This window comes from Lissotriton vulgaris, chromosome 5 (assembly GCF_964263255.1).
Source record: "Lissotriton vulgaris chromosome 5, aLisVul1.2, whole genome shotgun sequence".
Classification (NCBI taxonomy): domain Eukaryota; kingdom Metazoa; phylum Chordata; class Amphibia; order Caudata; family Salamandridae; genus Lissotriton; species Lissotriton vulgaris.
The window spans coordinates 139669279-139693302 of NC_141693.1; the positions used below are offsets into that span (position 1 = coordinate 139669279).

Genomic DNA, 24024 nt, shown 5'->3' on the forward strand with positions numbered 1-24024 from the left:
GCTGGCCGCCTGAATATAGTAGAGCAAAGTGCGCAAGCACTCCGGGAGGGCTCACCGCTTCATCCGACCCTTCGGTCTGTGTTTGGCTCCTCTGCACTGTTCACAGGTTCCCTTGAATTAAAAATTGAGTCTGACGCGTTTCGGGGCCAACAAACGCCCCTTCCTCATGGACTGTGCGCAGTTCAACACCATGTTCTCTTCACGCTAGTCAAACGCGTTTTTGTTTGAACAGCTGGCGTCGTCCTCCCTAAGTGGGTGGAGTTTGGCAACACCGGGACTCATGGTTGACGTAGTCCTGTGAAGAGAAAGGAAATAATGACCTTAAGTAGGTTGGCGTGTCTGCACTTTCATTACAGTCATTAAAATCTTTAAGTAGGATGGGAGGGAAGCTGCGGGCATCACGTTATATTCAAATGGATGTTGCGCTGACAGGCAAGTGTGTTTGATCTTGCCTCAGTCTCTTAGGACAGGATACATGTTCCGCCATCAGAGTGGAGCTCCTTCCGCGACCGAGGCTGGCCGCCTGAATATAGTAGAGCAAATTGCGCAAGCGCTTCGGGAGGGCTCACCGCTTCATCCGACCCTCCGGTCTGTGTTTGGCTCCTCTGCAATGTTCACAGGTTCCCTTGAATTAAAAGTTGAGTCTGACGCGTTACGGGGCCAACAAACGCCCCTTCCTCATGGACTGTGTGCAGTTTAACACCATGTTCTCTTCACGCTAGTCAAATGCTTTTTTGTTTGAACAGCTGGCGTCGTCCTCCCTAAGTGGGTGGAGTTGGCAAAACCGGGACTCATGGTTGACATATTCCTGTGAAGAGAAAGAAAATAATGACCTTAAGTAGGTTGGCGTGTCTGCACTTTCATTACAGTCATTAAAATCCTTAAGTAGGATGGGAGGGAAGCTGCGGGCATCACGTTATATTCAAATGGATGTTGCGCTGACAGGCAAGTGTGTTTGATCTTGCCTCAGTCTCTTAGGACAGGATACATGTTCCGCCATCAGAGTGGAGCTCCTTCCGCGACCGAGGCTGGTCGCCTGAATATAGTAGAGCAAAATACGCAAGCGCTTCGGGAGGGCTCACCGCTTCATCCGACTCTCCGGTCTGTGTTTGGCTCCTCTGCAATGTTCACAGGTTCCCTTGAATTAAAAATTGAGTCCGACGCGTTTCGGGCCAACAAACGCCCCTTCCTCATGGACTGTACGCAGTTCAACACCATGTTCTCTTCACGCTAGTCAAACATGTTTTTGTTTGAACAGCTGGTGTCGTCCTCCCTAAGTGGGTGGAGTTTGGCAACACTGGGACTCATGGTTGACGTCAACCACGAAGGGCAAATGACATAATGAATAATTATTGTGTGGAAGCGCAGAACTTACTAAAGGACAAAACTTTGAAAATGAGGGCATTTTGGACCGAAGTACTATACATCCCAGCATGCAATACAATGAACTCACCTGTGAAAAGAGCATGCTGGGACAATGCCTTCTCAATACTGCGCAGCCAATGGAGATGCCTGTGAACAAGGAGTTTTTACTCTGAAACGCGTAATGCTTTTAAATCCTTTCTGAAATAAAGAAATGCTGCCTGCTTTCACTGAGTCTGCGCCTGGAGTGATCTTCGAACCGGGAAACATATATATATATATATATATATATATATATATATATATATATATATATCTCGCCGAAAACTCCTATTGCTGCTGCTTTTCCCTCGCAGGATGCACACAGAGAGCACGGACCACAAAGCTGTTTTCAACTGCCTTTTAGTTTATTTGCATGGTCAGTAACAAACAAACGCTGGCAGCCATGACGCGTTTCGTCCCTGCCGGGGGGACTTGATCACATGACACAGAATATTGTGTGACAAAACATATATATATATATATATATATATATATATATCAGCTCACATCGCCACACCACCCTTTTCCTTCGGGTAAGAACGAGTGCAGACCAACAATTTCGTGCAGCAATTCTTCTTTATTTAGCCTCTACCATAATGCGTTTCAGCCGTACAGGCGGCCTTGATCACACATATATATATATATATACATATATATATATATATTTATATATATATATATATATATATATATATACATATATATATATATATATATATATATATATATATATATATATATATATATATATATATATATATATATATATATATATATATATATATATATATATATATATATATATATATATATATATATATATGTTAATTTCTGCTTCCCAGGCTGTAACCACAGAAAAGTACGGACCACCACACAGCTTTCAGAGTGTTCACAGCAAAGGTTTATTATCCATTGGCAGTTAAGGTAGGCATGACGCGTTTCGGGCAGGAACTGCCCTTGATCACATGGCGGACATGCAGTAGTGTTCACTTTAAATAGGGCACACACTCATTTTTTTCTCGTGATGACACCACGTGCTCTGGTGATAAACACTGAAGATAGACTCCAAGTGTGGAGTATTTACATGTGCACAGGATTGGTGGCATTGCAAAACAGCGTTTTACATACACAACAGCACGTTACTAAGCACCCATAATACTGCCATTTGTTAAAGTAACAATGGAACATTTATAACCACATAAATGCGTTAGGTTGTGCAAAATAAGCTAGCAGCATGACATCGTATGACAAATACATCTAACAAATAACATTTACATCATGATTTACATGCACAAAATAAATAACATATAGATATGTTAAAATTGATTATTTAAAAGACCCTATTAAAAAAGCCATTTAATAATGATTGATTTGCATATACACATTCATGTTATGCTAAAATAGATGTGCAAATAACAGTATATATTGCCGCAATGGAAATTATCATTGCCATGATGTAGTTGGTGTGAATGCATACTCAAGCTGCCTCGCTAAAATATTATGCTTGAACCTCGCGTTACATGTTATATGAGCAGTTTCAATTTAAAGTGCTAGTGCTGGAATGGTTAACCTGGATAGTTTGACTGTCCCGATCCCGGGAGAGAACCCTTGGTAGATTAGGTAACCATGTGTTGCAAGTTCGCAATCCAAGTTTAAAGTGCTGAGTGATAATAGTGCAACAAAAAGGGAAGTTTAAAAAGTGATAATGGAAAGAGATAAAATTCAAGGTCTGAGAGAAGAAGCCAATAAACACTTCTCATGATGTCACGAATTTACAAACATAGCTATCAACAATTACTGGCAGGTAGTGCCTGCAGTTATTATGACCATAATTAGAGAGATGGATTTAGGGACAAGACAAGGTGAGTTCGTTTACAGAAAGGTGTGCATGTCCTCTCTATCGTTAAGGCCATTAGGATGTTTGCTGTTGAGATTAAGAATGTATCTTGTCTCTAATTGCCTTAAAGCCTTGTCTCTGTCTCCACCTCGCTTAAGTACCGGTGCCTGATCAATCACAAAATAAGTAAGACAGTTAACGTCTTTGTTGTGGCTTATTTTAAAATGTCTGGCTACCGGATAAGCCGGGTCGCAATTAATGATGGCACGGATGTGCTGCAGGATACGCATGTGTACAGGATTTCTCGTACTGCCTACATAACGTAAGCCACATGTACAGGTGAGAATATATATGGCATACTCAGTGTGGCAGTCGTATTTACCCCTAAAAGAAATAAAGAAATGCTGCCTGCTTTCACTGAGTCTGTGCCTGGAGTGATCTTCGAACCGGGAAACATATATATATATATATATATATATATATATATAGCCGAAAACTCCTATTGCTGCTGCTTTTCATTCGCAGGATGCACACAGAGAGCACGGACCACAAAGCTGTTTTCAACTGCCTTTTAGTTTATTTGCATGGTCAGTAACAAACAAACGCTGGTAGCCATGACGCGTTTCGGCCCTGCCGGGGGGACTTGATCACATGACACAGAATATTGTGTGACAAAACATATATATATATATATATATATATATATATATATATATATATATATATATATATATATATATATATATATATATATATATATATCAGCTCACATCGCCACACCACCCTTTTCCTTCGGGTAAGAACGAGTGCAGACCAACAATTTCGTGCAGCAATTCTTCTTTATTTAGCCTCTACCATAATGCGTTTCAGCCGTACAGGCGGCCTTGATCACACATATATATATACATATATATATATATATATATATATATATATATATATATATATATATATATATATATATATATATATATATATATATATGTGTTTTGTCACACAATATTCTGCCCACAATATTCTTGTAGGTCGATATTCCGGGGTCAAATATTTAATAATGCAACCCATTGTAGTAACTTCAAAACAATTCAAGAATGTCCTCAAAGACACATCACCACACAATATGACTACCCTCCCACGTACAACCTACTTCATGGAAATGAGACAAAATTATGAAGACCTAGCTCCTCGAAGAAACACTACATTTCCACATCCTAGAACTCACCTCACATCTTTATCCTGCCTCTCTGTAAGCATATATATATATTACCTACTGGCGGTCGCCAGTAGGTATATATAGTTAGGATTTTTTAAGGTTTAAAGTATTTTATTAAGGCATAAAAAACACGGGGAGGGGAGCAGGAGGTCAGGCAAACATACATTACAAAAAGCGAAACGTTGCAGCGAGTCAGCAGAAGAAGAGGGAGGCAGGGTGCCCCAGAGGGTAACAAGGCAAAAAAACATGAGGCAGTAAGGCACTGTAAACAACCCCCCATAGGCCCCCACTCCCTAAGCAAGGCCAAGCCAAAATAACACTCTGCGGCACAGCAAAAAAAGAAGCATACCACACCACCAGCCCCTCGACCCCAGAAAAGGAGAAGAAGAAAGAAAAGCAAGGAGGAAAGAAAGGAAAACAACACCCCAACATCCCTGTCCGAAAGCAGCATTAGAAGTATATAGCCCCACTCCCCTCCCCCAGCCCCCGGTCCCCAATCCGCACAATCACTCCGCAGCAGGCGCCGGTGGAGTCAGCCTAAGGAGGCGCAAGTACCGTGGGCACGTCAGCTCGCGAAATTCCGTGGACAGCAGTGCCAAAAAGGGATGCCAGAGCTCCTCGAACTGGTCAACATTCCCAGCCACCGTTAGTGATATCTTCTCCATACCCAGTACCTGCCAGAGCCTATGCAACCACCCAGTGATAGAGGGGGTAGTGGGGGTGCGCCAGAGGACAAGTATGTTCTGAACGGCTGAGCCGAGCGCAATCGCAATCTGCCTGCCCCTGCGGGATTTCAGCGGGTACATCAAGTCATTGGGGAGGCCAAGCAAGACATACGCGGGGAAGCGCGGGAGCTCAATCTCAAAATGCCTATCCACCTCATCTAAGACTTCCTTCCAGTAGGCCGACAGCACCGGGCACTCCCAGAGAATGTGCGTGAGGGTGCCTTCCTGTCCGCAGCCGCGCCAGCAACCCTTATCGCCTAGTTTGCGCATCTCGTAGAGCCGCTCCGGGGTGTAGTACCAATAGGTGGACACTTTAGTGAAGGTTTCCGTCAGCCCAGTGTGGTACGCAGAGTGCCTCGCCCGATACGCAATCTTGTCCCACTCCTTGTGGCTCAGGGTCCTTCCTAGTTCCCTGTGCCAGCGTTCCCTCCCCGGGTTATGGTAGTGAAACGGCGGGGGTTGGAGAAATTTATACAAATCAGTGATGAGTTTGGCGTCCGAGGCCCGGGTCACCAACCATCGCTCATAGGGTGTAATCGTACGGGCGGCGACGTCACGCACTGAGGGTTGAAGAGCCCAGTGGCGGACCTGCATGTAACGCAGTCTGTCCCCCTCCGTCAGGCCAAACTCCTGTCGGAGCTGCTGGAAGGGGAGCACGCCCTCCGGCCCGTAAATCTGGAAGAGCGCTCTACATCCCGCACTCACCCAGTGGGAAAAGGCCCCCGGCTCCAGGCCCGGAGTGAAGTCCGGGTTGTCAGCAATGGGAGAGAACGGCGACGGAAAAGTGGTGAGCTCCCGCAGCTCACACACCGCGTCCCACACTCTTAGCGGGACCCGGGTGATAAAGGAAGCGTAGAGATTAGGCGGGCGGTGAGCACGCCGTAGGAACGGGACCTCCTGGAGGGTACGGCCCGCAACTGCCTGGTCTTGAAAAAGCCAGTGTTTGTCCGATTCCCACCGGCTCCATTCCACCAGGTACCGGAGCTGCGCCGCCTGAAAGTACATCCGGAGGTCCGGGATTCCGAGACCTCCCGCCTCTGGGGCAAGCATGGAGAGGACCCGCTTCATCCGAGGCTTACGGCCCTGCCACACAAAGCGGGAGATGTCTGCCTGCGCCTGCCGTATCCAGCCCACGGGGGGCTGAAGAGGTAGAGCGCGGAAAAGATACAGGATCTGGGGCAATATCGTCATCTTCACCGCCGCAATACGGCCCAGCCACGAAAGCAGGCCCTTGTTCCAACGGCCGAGTTCCTCCTTTATCTTCGTGCCCAGAGAGGAATAGTTAGCTGCGACCATGGCAGGCAGGGTGGGAGCAAGCAAAATGCCCAAATAAGGCACCGTGGAGGAGGACCACTGCAAAGGGAAGAGACTTTGAAGGTCCCGTCTGGTGTCGGCGGAGAGTGACACATCCAGTGCAGCCGACTTGGTCATGTTCATTTTAAAGCCCGCAACGCGGGCAAAAGCGTTCAACTCCTGGATGCAGGCAGGGAGCGACCGCCTGGGGTCATCCAGGGTCAACAAGACATCGTCCGCGTATAAGCTGACAGTGTGTGTGTATTGCCCCATCTTCACCCCAATAGCGTCCGGGTTGTCGCGAATCCTCTGCGCAAACGGCTCCATATAAAGGGCAAAGAGGAGCGGCGAGAGAGGGCAACCCTGTCTCGTGCCGCGCTCAATGGTGAAGCTGCCGGAGCTATGTCCATTGACCCGCACTGACGCCGACGGTCTCCTGTAGCAGTTAAAGACCATGGTGCGGAACTTCTCGCCGATCCCCAGTTTCCCAAGGACCAGCTCGAGGTATGGCCAATGAACTCTGTCAAAGGCCTTCTCCGCGTCGACTGATAGCAGCATCCGCTCCCCCGGAATGCGTGAGGCCTTTTCCAGGACGTGCGTCACTCTCTTCGTGTTGTCGACCGTCTGCCTACCGGGTACAAAACCGGCCTGATCTGCCTCCACCAAACCTGGTAAGTGTAGGCCCAATCTGGCCGCCAAGATTCCGGTATAAAGCTTGAGGTCCACATTTAGGAGCGAAATGGGCCGGTACGAGCCGCACAAGGTCCGGTCCTTCCCCGGTTTGGGGATAACCGACACAGTCGCCGAGAGGAGGTCCGGTGGGATGGCGCCCGGTTCGGAGAAGGAGTTGAACAAGCGAGCCAGGAGAGGGGCGATAGTGGGACAGAAGGTCTTGTAGAACAAGGCCGTGTAACCATCCGGGCCCGGGGCCTTGCCATGCTTCAGCCGTGCGATCGCGGAGATAACCTCCTCCACGTGAATGTCCCTCTCTAGATGGTCCGCCTGGGAGGGGTCCAAGGCCGGGAGGGTCACGGATTCCAGATAGGCCTCAGCCTCTCCCGGTGGGGAAGATTCTGAAGCGTACAGTGCCTCGTAAAAGGATCGAAAGGTATCCGCCACCTCCGCGTCACCAGAAACCGGGATCCCATCCACACCCACCAGCTCCTTCACCACATTGCGTTGCTGCGCAACCCTAAGCCTATGGGCCAGGAGCTTACCGCACCTGTCTCCACCGGTGTAAAAGGCATGTCTCAGGCGCAGCGCTGCGTATTCCGCTCGATCCAGATCCAGCGCAGAGAGGAGTTTCCGTGCCGCCTTCAGTTGCTTCCAAACCCGAGGTGCCCCCGTCCGGCGGAGGACCTGCTCAAGCTCCCTAACCTGCGCCGTCAGTTCCTCCCTCTTGCGCTGGCGTTCCTTATTGTCCGCCGAGGAAATGGAGATAAACTCCCCCCTGACGACCGCTTTCAAAGCCGCCCACTGTGTAGCCAGGGACGTGTCAGAGTTGCTATTGTGGGTCAGGTAATCCTGGATGACCTCCTCCATTCGCTTCACCACCGATTTCTTATGAAGAAGCGTGTCCCGAAGCCGCCACATCCCTCTCGAGGGGGGGGGCGCCGGCCACGCAAAAACTCCGGAGACCGGCGCATGATCGGACAGAGACAAGACCCCGATGTCCGCCGCCGTAGCGGCCGAGCGAAGTGGGCCGCTCACCAAAAGATAATCCAACCGCGAATAAGTGCGGTGTGCGTGGGAAAAGTAGGAGTAGTCCCTATCGGTGGGATGCATGGTGCGCCAGAGATCATGCAGGTCCATCTCTGCAATCTGGTCCCGCACCGCTTTAGAAAGCTCCCCTGTCTGCGGAAAACGCTGGGCAGACCTATCAAGAGTGGAGTCGAAGACCATATTCAGGTCTCCCCCCAAGATGACATGGCGGTCGGGCGAGGCAGTAACGTCCACCAACACCGAGTCCAGGAAACGATCCTGGTGGTCGTTTGGGCTGTAGACCGAACCAACCGTAAAGGCAACACCCCCTAAGCGCATGCGATACACTAAGAGCCTCCCCTTCTGCTCGGCATGTTTATACAGCACCTCCCCCCTAAAGGAACTGGCTAGGAGAATGGCCACCCCAGCGGTCTTAGTCGCAGCAGAGGAAAAAAGTTGCGTGGGGAACTTGGCAGAGCGCAACCTATGGCAATCCCTGGAGAGTAAATGGGTCTCCTGCAGGAGGCAAATATCCGCCTGCGACCCCTCCAATAGGGAGAGGATCGCCCTACGCTTTACGGGGTTATTCAGACCCTTGACATTAAGGGTCACTACCTTCAAGTGTGGCATCGCCTCCAGGGAAACAGCACGCTATGCAGCAGGCGGGGGATCAGCGGAGGGGGCGCGCGGGGTAGGGGCGCAGGGAAGGCCAGAGGCGGCATCGTACTCATTCGGACAACTTCGGACAGGACCCCCCCCACGACAAACCAACAATGAAACCCCCCCAAAAACCATTGATGGCAACCAGCCAAAACAAAAAGCAAAAAACCACACCCCATAGTCTCAGTCTAGCCCAGATGGGCGAGTCTGCAGAGAAAAATCAAGTGGACGTCCAGCCACACACCACCCCCCCGCCCCCCAGCCCCCAGCCCAGCTTCGTGAAAGCTAAGAGTCTCTCCCCCCGGAGAAAATTAGGCCGTCAAGGCCACGCCAGTAGATTCAGGCAAGGTCCTGGCCGCAGTCCTCAGGGCCTCCGCCATGTCAGCTCTGATGGTGGGCGAGTCCGGGCGACTCACCGGCGCTGACGATGGGCGCCTTCTCGACCTCCGCCGGCCCCGCCGCTCAGGGCGCCTCCATGCGGGTGTAGCCCCGTCCTCCTCCGTAGCAGTAAGACCCAGCACCCCGCAGACATCTTGTAAGGAGCGCAGCTGATGCAACACCCCATTCCATCGAAAGATAAGACGGAAGGGGTGACCCCAGGAGTAGGCTGTCTCGTGCTCTCGCAGGAAGTCCGTAGCGATGCGGAAAGACCTGCGCTTTTGCAGTGTGATGGCAGACAGGTCCTGATAAAGCGCCACAGGTCTGTCGCGGAAGGTCAATGGTTGCTTCCTACGGGCCTCAGCCATGATGCGCTCCTTTAGAGGGAAATCCGGCAAGAATGCCAGGATATCAGGCGGGGGTGCCGATGACTGGCGCTGGCGGCCCACCCTGTGTGCTCTGTCAATGCGGATGGGGAAATCCTCGCCCTCCTCCAAGATGTCACGGAACAGGTCCTGCAGATATGCCACCAGGTCCGCACCCTCATCAGCGGATGGAACACCTCGGATCCGGATGTTGTTCCTCCTGGACCTGTTCTCGAGGTCCTCCGAGTGGGCCTGGAGCTCGACACATTGCTCCCGGAGGCGGAGGACGTCCTGTTGGAGATGGGTTATCTCCTCGTCGCGGCGTTGGGCCGCCGTCTCCATAGACTCGACCCGTTCGCCCAGGCCCTCAACTTCCCTGCGCACCTCCCGGACCTCTCCAGCCACTTCGGTCTTGAGAGTCTGAAATTCCTCCTTGAGGGAGGTGAATAAGTCCTCCATGAAGGACCGCGTGACCGGCGGCTCACCCGCAGTTGCGTCCGTTGATGCCCGGGAGGCCCCCGGGGACGGCTGTCGCGTAGCTGCTGGGACCTGCCGAGCATTTCCGGCAAGGTGCGATCACCCCGTGCCGCGCCACGTCTTCCAGTCATCTTGGGTCCCGTCAAAGCCTAGAATCAGTTGTTGTAGGCGAGCGCCACCGCTCGCGGGCACCAGATGTGGGGCCTTCGCCGAGGACAAGAGTAGTGCGTCACAGGCGACAAAATGGCGGTCCGGGCATGGGCAAGACGGCTCTCGGGCCAGCAGGGCAGGTAGCAATGTCCGAAGAGTAGGCCTCCCGTATCGTGTTCCCAGGGAGGGCAGTAGATGAGCTGGCACCAGAACGAGTCAAGGCTCCCGTGTGAGAAGGGCGCGGGCAGGGGCCACCGGGCACAGCCACACAAAGACAAGATGGCGGGAGGGTGGGACCCAGGAAGGCAGCCCGGGCCAGCAAGTCCGTGGGCAACTCTCAAGTGATAACGGGTCCGGAAAGTGCGAACCCGGTGCCTCCCCTGATCACCAGTCGATTGCCCGGCACGGGCACTGCTCAGACTCCGCCGTCCAGCGCCTCCGGGCGCGGAGTTCGCAAGGCGTCGCCCCTCAAGACCCCAGATAGTGGGGGGATCGCCGGTACAGGCTAAAGTCCGTCTCCCAGCAATGGTGCTTGCCTCCAGGGCACCGCCAGGAAGCCAACTCGCTCCGCGGAGTCCGTCTAGTCCGCTCCTTCGGGATCTCCGGCGTTCCGCTGTTCAGCACTCGGGCCAGCCAAGGCGCGCGGACAGCGCCGCGCTACGCTCCGCCTCCAGGCTCCTCTCCTCGGGGCGACCCTGGCTCTAATCCTCGGAGCGATCTCCGAATAAACTTTTCGGGAACTTCCCCCGGGGCGTCAGAAGTCAAAGTGGCACCAAAATGTGCCCCAGGAACTCCGGCACAACACCCTCGCCCGCAGTGCGGCCGCGGGGGGAGAGAGGCGCAGGAATCGGGGCTCGAGCTGAGCCGGGCTGGAGGAGCTACGGGAGGAAGCGTCCGCTCACCCCGCCATCTTGGCCACGCCCCCCCCGCCATCTTGGCCACGCCCCCCAGGATTTTTTTGAATAGGGATTTCTGAAAATTCTATGTTGAATAACTTTGGCGTTGATGGACGGAATTGGCTGAAATTTTCAGGAAAATGGCACATTTTGTTTCTGAGCGTCCCCTGAAAGTTTGGGGGGGTTTCGTCAAGGAGGGGTGGAAAAAAGGGGGGTCCCAAAACGTGTTTTTAACATTGAGTTTTCCATAGGGCGGTTGGACTCACTTTTAGCTCGAACGGCTGAATGGATTTCCACAAAACTTGGCAAAATTGTAGGGACTGGTAGCCCGATGTGCCTTTGCTATGTCTCAAGATATATGCTCCAGTGGTTTTTACGAAAATTAACTTTGAAAAATATATATTGGGCTACATTGGGCTATATATATGTTAGAGCCCAAATGTAGCCCAATGTAGCCCAATGTAGCCCAAAGATGGCCCCCAGAGACAAAAAAAAACAAATGTAGCCCAAATATCAGCCAGATGTAGCCCAACTATAGCCCAGTGACAGAATGTCCCAGAGTGTTCTAAAGAACAACTAGAGCGCTAACAGTCTTACTTATGACAAAAGTATGGCACACCTGAAGTCATCTTGATTGGAATAAAGTGTTAACACTTAAAACATTTAATTTGCAAAGGAACAAAATGAGGGGGTTCATTTTGCCATAGAAATTATGATTAGTGCTGAAGAAAGAAAAATTAGGGCACATTTTGAGTGACTTCTCAAATCCTCTTATATTTCATAAAAAAAATTCTGATATGCAGTCTCCCAAGATGGCCACCAGAGACAAAAGAGCCCAAATGTAGCCCAAATATCAGCCAGATGTAGCCCAACTATAGCCCAATGACATAATGTCCCAGAGTGTTCTAAAGAACAACTAGAACGCTAACAGTCTTACTTATGACAAAAGTATGGCACACCTGAAGTCATCTTGATTGGAATAAAGTGGTAACACTTAATACATTTAATTTGAAAAGGAACAAAAGGAGGGGTTTCATTTTGCCATAGAAATGTCATCAGTGATGTCATCAGTGATGTCCCTGACCATGTCATGAATGATGTATTATGTGACATGATCAGCAGTGGATTGCGGGTGCGCGATATATAGTTAGTGCAACTAACTATATATGCGAATTTCAATGGTTTTGTGTGAATAAAATAAGGTTTTGTAAATGCTAATTCCTAACTATATATGGTCTATAACCTATGGTTTTTTCAGTGAATGTATATATATATATATATATATATATATATATATATAATCCAAACCTTACTCGTCCAGATAAAAGAAAAGGCGCTGACTCCGTGGGCTTCACGAAAAGGGATTTTATTCACCCTATGCAAATGGCTTTACGTGTTTCGGCGGACAAACCGCCTTGGTCACAACACCTTTTCATTTGAAAAAAGACAGTTTATATACAAATGCACAACTCGATCGTCGGAGCTGTTTAATGACGTTTTTTGTTTACATCGGCTATTGGATAGACATAGAAAAAATCTTTTCATACAAGATTCCAATGCAAGATTTGATCGTGCTTGGGCATTACTTTCTGATTATAATCCACTGCAAGTGCAGTTTGCAATACTTTGTACATGATTACAATTATAAATTCATTCAGATTGTTTGAATGCAGGTAACTTAATAATCTATGCCCAGAACAATAGTAACGAATTCATTCACATATGCACATGCCAATATAAATGCCTATATACACGCAACCAACAAAGAAAAGGATTATAAAAGTGCTGAAAATAAACACTAACTGTGAATAATTACCTTAATAAAAAATAGTCAAACCACACTTTGATTTTGTTTCACTGCTGACACATTATATGCCTTAACAACATACCACCATGCAATTCATCTTATAATTTAAACAATCATTTTGAAGTGGCCACAGGAAGTTTTACAATGGATATATATATATAACGCTCCAATTTATCTTCACATAAGAAGAAAACAAACAGCACTCGAGGAGTCCTTTCGACCATGCAAGATTTATTCTGCAGGCGCTCTACACAGACGCGTTTCGGCGTGCTGCCTTTGTCAGTGTGGATAACATCAGTGCATACATCACAGTGATTTATTAAAGCATTTTTTCTAATCATAGAAATAGACAGAGGACAACCCCACTGTGGTCGCTCTAGGTGCCATCTTAGAATGGTACAAATGTACCCATAAGGTATTGACAGGGTGTGCAATTGAGCCCATAGATGGGCAAATCCATACCGACAGTGGGTATAAATGGCATCTAAAATGTTTAAGATATAAACAAACAGAAAAATCAAGCCGTGGATCGGCTAAGGTCCTCTATCTCAAGTCATCATGTGATAATCCATCTGTGTGCAAATACATACAACCATACATATCATTTTTTGTACCGGACGGTACCACCCAATCTCAAGATTGGTCCATCAAAAGTGCATATCTGGGTAATAATTCAAAATTACTTTAAAAATTCATTTTTATATTCCCTTGCATATTTGATTCTATGTACAAAATACTTTCAAGACAATATTGATGATACTTTGAAAGTAACAATTAGCAGCAACCAAATAACACTGCAGAAATCATTCTCGCTCGTATACCATATTCTCCAATGTGTTGCTCATAAAGCAAATACAACAAGGCAAAATACTTGTATCGGTATACGGGTCAAGTTCATCAATTTAATGAAAAGAAATTTCTATAACTCAAGTCACATTACACATCTAAAGAATCATTTGCAGACTACATGATCACCATTACCTACAGAAAGGTAAATAAATAAGTTCTTATAATCAACGTGGGCTACCTTGATACTGTACTACCCTAGTGATATGATCTATATTTAACCAGATGGAACGCCATCTCCTCCCCGCTATTCAGGCCCCTTGGATGTTTCATAGAAAGATCTATGATAAATCTAGATTCTAATCTACGAAGCCGTCTCACGCGGTCTCCGCCCCTCACATTCGGAGGTACGGTGTCAAGGCCAAAGTATTGTAATTGTTGGCGGTCCCGTCCATGTGCTTCAGCGAAGTGGCGGGCCCCTGGATAACTGGGGTCGGCTTTGTCGATCGCCCTGAGGTGTTCCAATATCCTTAGTTTCAACTCTTTGATTGTACTGCCGATGTAGCGAAGGACACATGGGCAGTGCAAACAGTAAACCGCATATTGCGTACTGAAAGTGATGATTTTTTTGATACACATGTTCTTTCCTGTATCTGGTATTACATATGAGAGAACCCTCTTACTGCCCGCACATGCTTTGCACCTGCCGCAAGGGTAAAACCCTTTTTGGTCTCTTGGGGTGTTGCTTCTGGGCAGGGGTTTTTCTAGGTGGCTAGGGACGAGCATGTCTCCCACCGACCTAGCTTTACTGAATGTTAGCAGTGGATTGGGAGGTAGATCCTCTTTGAGTACAGTATCAGTTTGTAGAATGTGCCAGTTTTTTTTTTAACATTCTTCTCAGATCATTGGCCCCGGCAGAGTAGGGGGTGATCATTCTAAATTTATTTTTGTTAGTGGTTGTGTCCTTCTCACGGCAAGCCACCATGGGTTTGGCAGTGAACAAAGTACCTCTTGGGATCTTTTTAACTCTTATAAGCGTTCTTTGCAATAGATCTTCGCCATATCCCCTGATCTTGAAACGGGAAATGCATTCCAAGGCAGCCGCCTCGAAATCCGAGTCTCTAGAACAGTTCCTTCGGAGTCTCAAGAGCACTCCGTAGGGAATGCTATTGATGAGTTGTGGAGGATGGCTGCTGCTGGCAAAGAGTGTAGAATTGCCAGCAGTCTCCTTTCTAAATAGACCCGTGTGTAGATTTTCTCCCTCAACAAACACCTTCAGGTCTAGATACTCCGCTGCCTCCGGACTAAACGAGCCTGAGAAGTGTAGGTTGAGGCTATTGTTGTTTAGTACCTTAATGTACTCTGTTGCTGTTTCCATGCTACTGTTCCAAACGATGAAAAGATCATCGATGTAACGATGCCAACACACGGTAGTGCCCATCTCCTGTCCAACCATACAGCTCCTGGGCACCTGCTCCTCCCACCAGCCCACGAATAGGTTCGCATAGCTGGGGGCAAAGCAGGTGCCCATCGCCGTCCCTGACTTCTGTAAATACAGTTGCTCTTCAAACAGGAATATATTATGAGTTAGACAGAACTCAACAAATTCTAGAATCATCGTATTGTGTCTTGCAAATCGCATTTGACGCTGTTCGAGAGCATGTCTTATTGCTTTCAGGCCATGCTGATGTTCGATACATGTGTATAAGCTTGTAATGTCCAGCACCAAAATCAAATACCCTGTGTCCCATTGTAGATCTTGTATTTTCATCAAGAAATCCTTGGTGTCCCTGATGTAGGATTTCAGGTTCAGCACCAGAGGGAAAAGGATGTTATCTACAAAACGTGACATGTTCTCTGTAAGGCTGCCAATAGAGGAGATAATAGGACGTCCTGGTGGACTATCTCTACTTTTGTGCAGTTTTGGGAGGTGGTAAAAGGTGGGGATCATAGGACAGTTGTTACGTAGGAATAGGTGTTCATCTTTTCCCAGCATCTGAAGATCGTACCATTTTTTGATAAGAATGTCATATTCTTTGATGCTCTGTTGATACACATCATTGGTACATTTTATGTAGAACTTCTCGTCCGAGAGCTGCCTCAGTGCCTCGTTCTTATAGTAATCCCTACTCATTAAAACAACGTTTCCACCTTTATCTGAAGGTTTCACCACAATGTTCTTGTCTTTCCTTAGATTCATTAAGGCATCGTTCTGCTGATCTGTGATGTTAAATTTGTGACTTTGATGGTGTGACTTCCAATATTTCATCAGGTCATTGTTCATTGCTTCGCTGAACACATCCACAGCGTCCCACGGGGACTGAGGAACAAACATAGAGGGGGGTTTAAAACCACTTTCCTCCCTTTCTTGATCGATTCCTTGGAGCTCTGCTCTTTGGGAAGTATCCAAGTGGTCTATGTCTAGGGGTTCCTCTCTTTCTAGATCTTCAAGAGTCTCCACCATTGGTAAGTCTCTGCTGCTTAAGGCATCTGTTGCTGTTATTCTTGTTCCTTTTTTATTAGAATCTGAGTGTGGGGACGCAGTTTAAAATATTTATGGAGTTTTAGTTTTCTTGTGAAGCGAAACAAGTAAATCCTGGTTTGAGTATACTCCGGTTCTTTGTTTGGGCAAAAGGTTAGTCCTAGACTGAGGACTTCGGTTTCCTGCTCAGTCAGTTGTTTTGCTGTGAGATTTACAACAGTTAAATTCACCTGATCCGAGGAACCGATATTCTCAGATATTGCTATTTCTTGGTTCGGTTGGTCCAACGGAAGCTTCGCGTGCCTCCTCTTCCTCCTCTTGCCGCCCCCTGACCTCCTTGTCCTCCCGGTACCCCGGTTCCCAGTTCTTCCGCATCCGGAGGCTTGTTCTTCCCGCCACGGAGCTACGATTTTTTGATTACCTCGTACTCCTCCTGAAAAGGGGTTCTCTTGCTTCTTCCTGGCTGGGTTCCACGATTTTTACTCCGTTCTAATGGGTCCGGTTGCTCATCACCAGATTCATTCTCGGTCACTTCTGGCTCCGACGTGGCTATATCAGTTGTTGTGGTTGATCCAGCGGTGGTGCCTGAGCCTTTTTGTTGTAAAGCCTTGCGTGGAGTATCAAATTTCTTGGCATAGGTTAAGACGCGGCCTGTCAGATAGTCATTTGCGTCCCGTTCGTATTTTTCTTGCTTACGATGCCTTATTTTCGTCTCATATTTTACAAGCCGAGCTTTCATTTGTTCTTTCTTCTCGATGATTTGCGTTGTAGTGCTCGGATCAGTTTCTTTGTCAAGTTCTTCATTGATCAATGAGATCTCAGCCAGTACTTTCTCTCTGTCGCTCCAGGAATACTTTATCAAAATTTTCAGGGTTCCTTCACAGTATGTGGCAGTGTGCTCAAACCAATCCGTAAGCAGTTGTGAATCCGGATGCTCATAAGATGGAACTGTGTGCACCCTTAAGCCCCTGGGTACCCTTCCTTCCTCAACATAGTTCGTAAGACTTGTCGCCTCCCACCATTTGCGTATCTCACGCTTGTGGAGCCTCTCAAGTTTCACCATCGTAGATGTTAGTTTGTCATGTGACGGCTCTGCTGGTGTTGTGGTTGACGCTGCTAACGCCGTTTAAACATCCCTTTCGCCTCTGTTTGGTGCTCAGTGTCCGAAAACATGTTGGTTGATGTTTAATGTTCCACGTCTTGCAATACAGTTCAGGACACGCCGTGCCCTCGAACTAAGCTAAGACTGGTGAGAGCGCCTGCGTTATTGCTGATGAAAGTAATCCTCGGTCACCCTGCCGCAATACCCGCTAGGCTGTACAAATGCACATACAGTGGGGGTAAGGATACTTGGTAATGCTCACCGAAACGGCATCTTCCTCGGGAAGCCTCCGGCCGCGCTCAACAGCCAAACGGTTTCCTCCGTACTTCACCTTCGGTAAACGACTCCCCACTTGTAACGGCGGGTGGCGGTGGTGCGCAGCTCGTGTTTTGCGGCGCTCCTTCTCCCACGAAGAAAGCTGCTCACTCTCGGGTGGGTGCTGTCAGCAGCTCGCGGGACGCCGCATAACATAACGCTCCAATTTCTCTTCACATAAGAAGAAAACAAACAGCACTCGAGGAGTCCTTTCAACAATGCAAGATTTATTCTGCAGGCCCTCTACACAGATGCGTTTCGGCGTGCTGCCTTCGTCAGTGTGGATAACATGAGTGCATACATCACAGTGATTTAATAAAGCATTTTTTCTAATCATAGAAACAGACAGAGGACAACCCCACTGTGGTCGCTCTAGGCGCCATCTTAGAATGGTACAAATGTACCCATAAGGTATTGACAGGGTGTGCAATATATATAAATCCCACCTTGCCTTGCTACTTCAATAGCTTTGAAAAGACCAGCGTGGACCCAAGATTTCTTCAGTGCATTATTTTATTTTTGCCAATGCCGCCATGACGCATTTCGGGAGATCCCTCCCTTGATCACATGACATCTCATTGATTTTTCGTGTCTCTTTTAAAGTGCTAGTGCATGCATAACCTTATAGACATAGAAAAAACACTTTTTGCTTATATGTCTTTTCAATTTTCACAATGTCAGCATAATTATTCATCCATTTTAAAGAAAACTTTTTTACATGGTGCAATTATTGTATTCATAAAATTATAACAGCATAAATGCATAAAAAAGACACAAAGTTTTTCTACTATGTCTAAAAACACCCTATTTCCCAAGTGGGAAAATAAATAAATAAATAAATGTGCAAACTTGTGATAGTGTAAATACACCAATCCAATTATCGCATGAGCAAGACTGTTATACAAAGTGACTTGTGCTTAGTTCCTTTAAAGTGCAATGAAAAGGACAATGGGACACCAATTCTACAATATCATTTCATCAAGGATTGATTCAGTTAAAAACCATTATTAATAACTAGAAATATTTGATAATTAAATATTTTCTGTACAACAATCCTTAAAATCAAACCCTAACTTAATAAAATATATAAATAGTAATGTCCTAAAATTCTCCTCACTAATTAAAAGAACAATAACAGTGGAGAAAGTGATTCTAATATCTCATAATTATTTCTGTCATATATCCAAAACATCAGGCTCAGTTCTCAATTTTACACCAACTAGTATATGTACACACATCCTTACACCCATAAATGTACTCATCTGTCGATAATCGATAAATACAAATACAGATCATCACTATATACATACAGGTTGAAAAACAGTTAAAAAGAATTCATTACAGGAAGGTATACAGATCCTCTGTGTTATTTAAACCTTTAGGGTGCTTGGAGTCAAATCTTAATATATATGATGTTTCTAGACTCCTTAATCTGGCCTCCCTGTTACCACCTCTCTTAGTAGGAAGTAAGCAATGCAAAATTATACCTCAGGGCTCTTGTCCTTTGTCTGTGCTCAAACTTGTGCTATCTATTGATCTATCTATATTGCTACAATTTAGCAGCAGAAGTCATGGATCTGCAAGTCTTGCATAAGTAATACGGTCATTGGGTAAGGACATTCCCAGGTATGTATTGACCTGAAATGGTATCATACTGTCTTGAGAGGATTGCTGCGAATTGTGGATATCAAGCAGGGGGATTTACCTGATTTGTACATCTATGGAGTTTCTTCCTCATGTGCCGCAGTAGACAACACCCCCTGCTTAAAATTATTCCTCCAGGCACACACCTAAAGCTCCTTCTCTCCATTCTTTTTCATGCTGTTACAAGCCCATCTCAGTGAGAAATCTGTCCTTGCTATTTCCAGGGTGAATAATGACTCATCCTGCTGCTTTGGAATGAGTGCTTCCTTCCTTATAACATGCCTGGGATTTCACCACAATTAGGGACAATAATTACTAATATGGTGAATCGTGAAACGTTCTTTCCTGGATACCTGTCATAGAAGGGAGCAAGTTGTCAGTCGTGGCAAAACCTCCACATTGCAAGGTTATTCAGTAGTCTTAGGATGCCACCTCATGGAAAAAACGTAGGTGTCATTGTTGACAATTCTCTTTCCATGGAGCGCCAGGTTAGTAAGACCATCTCCACCTGCTATAGCATTATTAGGGTCCTTCGGAAAATTTCTCCCTTTCTTTCCTTTGAAGCAGGCAAACAGACTGTGGTTGCACTGGTAACGTCCAGATTGGACTATCGTAATGACCTATACTTGGGCAATAACAAGGGTCTTGTGCAACATCTGCATTTGGTGCAGAAGGCTGCAGCCAATCTGGTGATGAATTTCTCAAAATTTCATCCAGTCACAGCTGCAATTAGGTCACTGCACTGGTTGCCTTTAGATCAAAAGATCCTTTTCAAGTCCCTCTGTCTGACTCATAAGGCCTATTATGGCTTAGGTCCTGATGGCATCAAGTTGATGTTTCAGCGATATGTTCCGAGTAGGTCTCATCCGCTCCTCTTATAAAAATCTGTTAGTGCTCCCTAAGTTTAGAAAATCCAGGTGGGGAGGTAGAGCCTTGTTGCTGACTGCGGCAAGACTGTGGAACTCCCTCCCGGAAAAGCTCTCTGGTCAACCATCACACTCCATCTTTCGCAGGAGCTTAAAGACCTGGCTCTTCTCACATAATTCAGTATGAGTATGCTGTCTACTCTGCTGCCTCTGTTAACTGCATTTAGCGCCTTGACGCCCTTGGGCTTAGTTCGCTCTGTATAACTTTAATACTTAATTACTTACTTACTTAAGATTTGGCATCAAATTACTGCAAAAGGCCTGAAAACCTACTTAGTTTAAGTTTGTGGGGTGTTTCTCTGCAAGTAAACCCCTGGAATTCCTTATCTAGTTCCTGGATGGCAGTACTGGAGTAGGGAGATTATGCTTACTCCTGTTGTTGACTGGTATTGATCCTGGCATTGAGGTGGCAAATAAGAAAATAGGAGTGTGGAGGTACAGCTCCAGAGAAGAAGCAGTGGCATCTTTTTGCGCAGTCAAGGAGGTTCTCCTCATTTACCGTCAGTAGGCCATGCACTCTCATTTCAATCCATGCCACCGATAATGCCCCCGTTATACTCATTCCCACCTCTAGTGGCAGCAACATTACCAGCCAGCCCCAGTGGAGAAGTGTGGGCTTTCCTGGTTTCATTGTCTGCATGGACTTTGCCTGAAATTCATGAGCAAAGAAACTTTTGTTCTTGGAGATGGACAAAGTACTCTCAATCTGAGGACAAAGTAGAATCTCCTTCCTCTCTTAATAGCTGTCAGAAAATTTTATGTGGAGACTACACCACAAACCCACTCACATCTCCCTGGCAGATATTGACTGGCTAGAAAGACAAACAGAACTGAGCAAACAGGTGGTGATTCTGCAATCACTTAATGATATAGGACTGTGGAACTGGCTTAATATCTTAGAATCGAATAAAGTGCCTACTTCTGTCCTCCTATATATTATTGAGATTATTCATGTGCCTTGCCGCCTTTGAACAATATCACAGAGTAACCATAGACACTTACTATTCAATAACTGATTATCGCAAACATGTACATGCACAGACACTAAAATTTATTATCTCAAGAAACCATTTCTTCTTATCAGAATAATGTGTAGAATTATTGATTAATTATTGTATGTAGTGTAATCTCCAGCAATATTTTATATGGTTTAACTGAACTTTTTGGACCTGGTCCTTTCCGCATGTTCCTCCCAGATTTGTTTGCCTTCCTCTGCTTTCCTTTGCAGAACTCGTTTTTGTTGGCATTTAGGACGCTGTGCACTTTTTCCATGCAAATCACTGGTGAAGTGCTTCTTCTCTCCCTTTTAAACATGGTTGAATTGTCCTACACCTGATTGGTACATTTAATTTATTTGCAAATCCTTATCATATGGTACTACATGTACCCAGTGCTGTAAATTAAATGCTACTAGTGGGCTGCAGCACTCCTTGTGTCACCTCCTGAATTATCCTTTTAAAACAGTTCTCATGCCTGCCACTGCAGCCTGTAGTGCAGTTCTAAACTGCCATTTCAAACTGACAAAATAAACCTTTTGAAAGGCCTAGACTTTAATTTTTAATACTTATAAGTCACCCCTAAGGTAAGCCCTAGAGACTCATAGGTCCAGGGTATTTAAAAAGAACAACAAGTGTATTTAAGTTTTACTTGCCCTAGTAGTGAAAAACTCCTAAAGTCATATTTCATTACTCTAAGGCTTATTCATCCCATATACGAACACTGGGTTACCATATTACATTAAATAGGTGCTGACTTTAGATTGAAAACAGATAGAGAAATCTTGATTTTAAGTTCTAATTTCGGAAATGTCGGTTTTAGAAAGTTGGCATTTTCTTGTCCTAGCAAACTGTGCCTTTCTGTCAATGTCCTGGGTCATATGTCTGTGATAGACTCTTCTGCTGTGGGTTGTGTATTGTTTCTCGACAGACAAAGGAACCCAACGTGTGGGGAAGAGGGTTCTTCCTGATAGGATGGCTGGGGAGGATCTGCCCCTGGCCTGATTACATTTCAAGTAGCCCTACCTGTAGTACACAAAAAGGAATCTGACACCAGACCCTCACTACCTTTTGTCACCTTAGACGGTTTGGAACCAAGACCATGGGAAGGGGAAGAACAGACCAGAACTAGATTTGGGGATAGGTCAGGGAATTTCCCCACACAAAGGCTGTAGTCAAGTAATAAAAATGGACCTTCAAAATATATCTCATCAGAACACTCCTTGACCTGTGAAAGATTCAGAAGAAAGGCTGTCCTGCTGCCAGAAGGACTGCCTTGCTGCTTGAAGGGCTGTCTTGCTGTCTGAAAATGGAAGATTGGGCATGCTTGCCTTGATCCCAGGGTATCATGAGTGACTCCTCCAAGGATCAGTTGGCTGACCTCCTGTGTGAGCTGCATGGACACAACATGCTTCCAGAGGCCTCCCTGCAACTGCCCAACTGACCAGCACTAATTGGACATGCCTGGACCTGTCTGACCACTGCTCCTAGCATTTGTTGGAGTGAGTCATGATCCCCAAAGGGTGCCCCAAGGTCATGGACCTTTGTTTGGCATCAGTGAGAGCTCCTCTACAAGAAAAAAAGGTGAAAATCCTGTGGGTTGGGCTATTCGCAACAGTGAACTGGCCTGTTCATGCCAAAACTCTGGCGCCCGTCATGGCTGCCAACACTAAGTTCTGGTGGAACCTACACTTCACGCCAACAGTGACCAACAGCAAAGACCGACAATGCGAAACCTGTACTTCGTGTCAACTGTGGCCGTCCATAACGATCTTTCAACGTGAAGCTCCACTGACGACAGGATCTTCCCGCTACAGCTGTGACCTCAGGGATGCTCAAGCTGCTCTTTATGTGGAAAGCCTCAAACATGAACAGAAATCTTTGCGTCAGGCTTCAGAAAGTAACTCTTGAATGGGACTAACCTTCCTCCCTGTGTCCAACCTGTGCTCCATTGTGGTCAGTCTGAACCTGTGACTTTCCCCTGTCTAGCCCAGCCAGAAAACCATGAGCGGTGCTTTTAGCTTTTTGGCACTATTTTTGCTTAAAATGTTAAAAATCAGTATCTCTGGTCCTGCTGATTGGATTTTTGTTGTTCTGATATTTTATTTAAGTTACTCTATTTTTCTAAATGTGTTTAGGATTTTTCTCGTGTTGTGTTATCACTTTATTACTGTTTGTGTGCGGCATAAAAACTTCACATATTGCCTTTAAGTAAAGTCTAACTGCTTTGTTCCAAGTAACCAGAGGGTTAAGCACAGTGTAATTTAGTGACGTTTGTAGTTCACCTTGACAAGAATTGTACTTGCTGCTTGAGTGGAGCTTCCACCTCTCTCAAACAATAACCCAATTACTTACTGAATGTATAATGATTAATCCCATTTTTAATTAGCATTTTATTTTCTCCACACAGATCTATCACGCTTGTGATGGTCCGGGCATGTCTGTGCTTTGCTTCATGAGATATGACCTCCTGGAATATTTCTCCATCTATGGGACAGCTCTGTCTATGTGGGTCTCATTAATGGGTAAGTTCTTTGTATTATGAACTACCATATAATGTGGTGCAATGTTATATGATGTACTGTGTGCATTGTAGAAGTTTAAATGGTAATGGTAAATGATGGTAAATACTTAGGCTGCATCCCAGTCCATCAATATTTTGCACACCATGCCACATCAGTCTGGGCCCAGCCATATGCAAGTCATTCTTGACTCTGCTCTATTAGGAGAAGTCCGGCGTGAACTGCCAGGCCAGGTCCTCCACTTAACCGGAACACAAGCAACCCAAGACTGTTTTGCCCTGACTGGGGCTCATCAGTTGAGGGTAGCTTAGTTTATAGGGGCACCATGAGCAGGGGACCCATGCCT

The 24024-nt window shown here is 46.5% G+C and overlaps 1 protein-coding gene across 1 annotated transcript in view; it reads left to right on the forward strand.

Moving 5' to 3' along the window:
• The window catches only part of MYMK (myomaker, myoblast fusion factor), a 153582-nt gene that overhangs the window by 8780 nt on the left and 120778 nt on the right, over positions 1-24024 (forward strand). The window contains exon 2 of the mRNA XM_086919990.1: positions 23567-23681. Within this exon, the coding sequence (XP_086776116.1) occupies positions 23567-23681 (115 nt within the window). The remainder of the gene's footprint in view (positions 1-23566; positions 23682-24024) is intronic.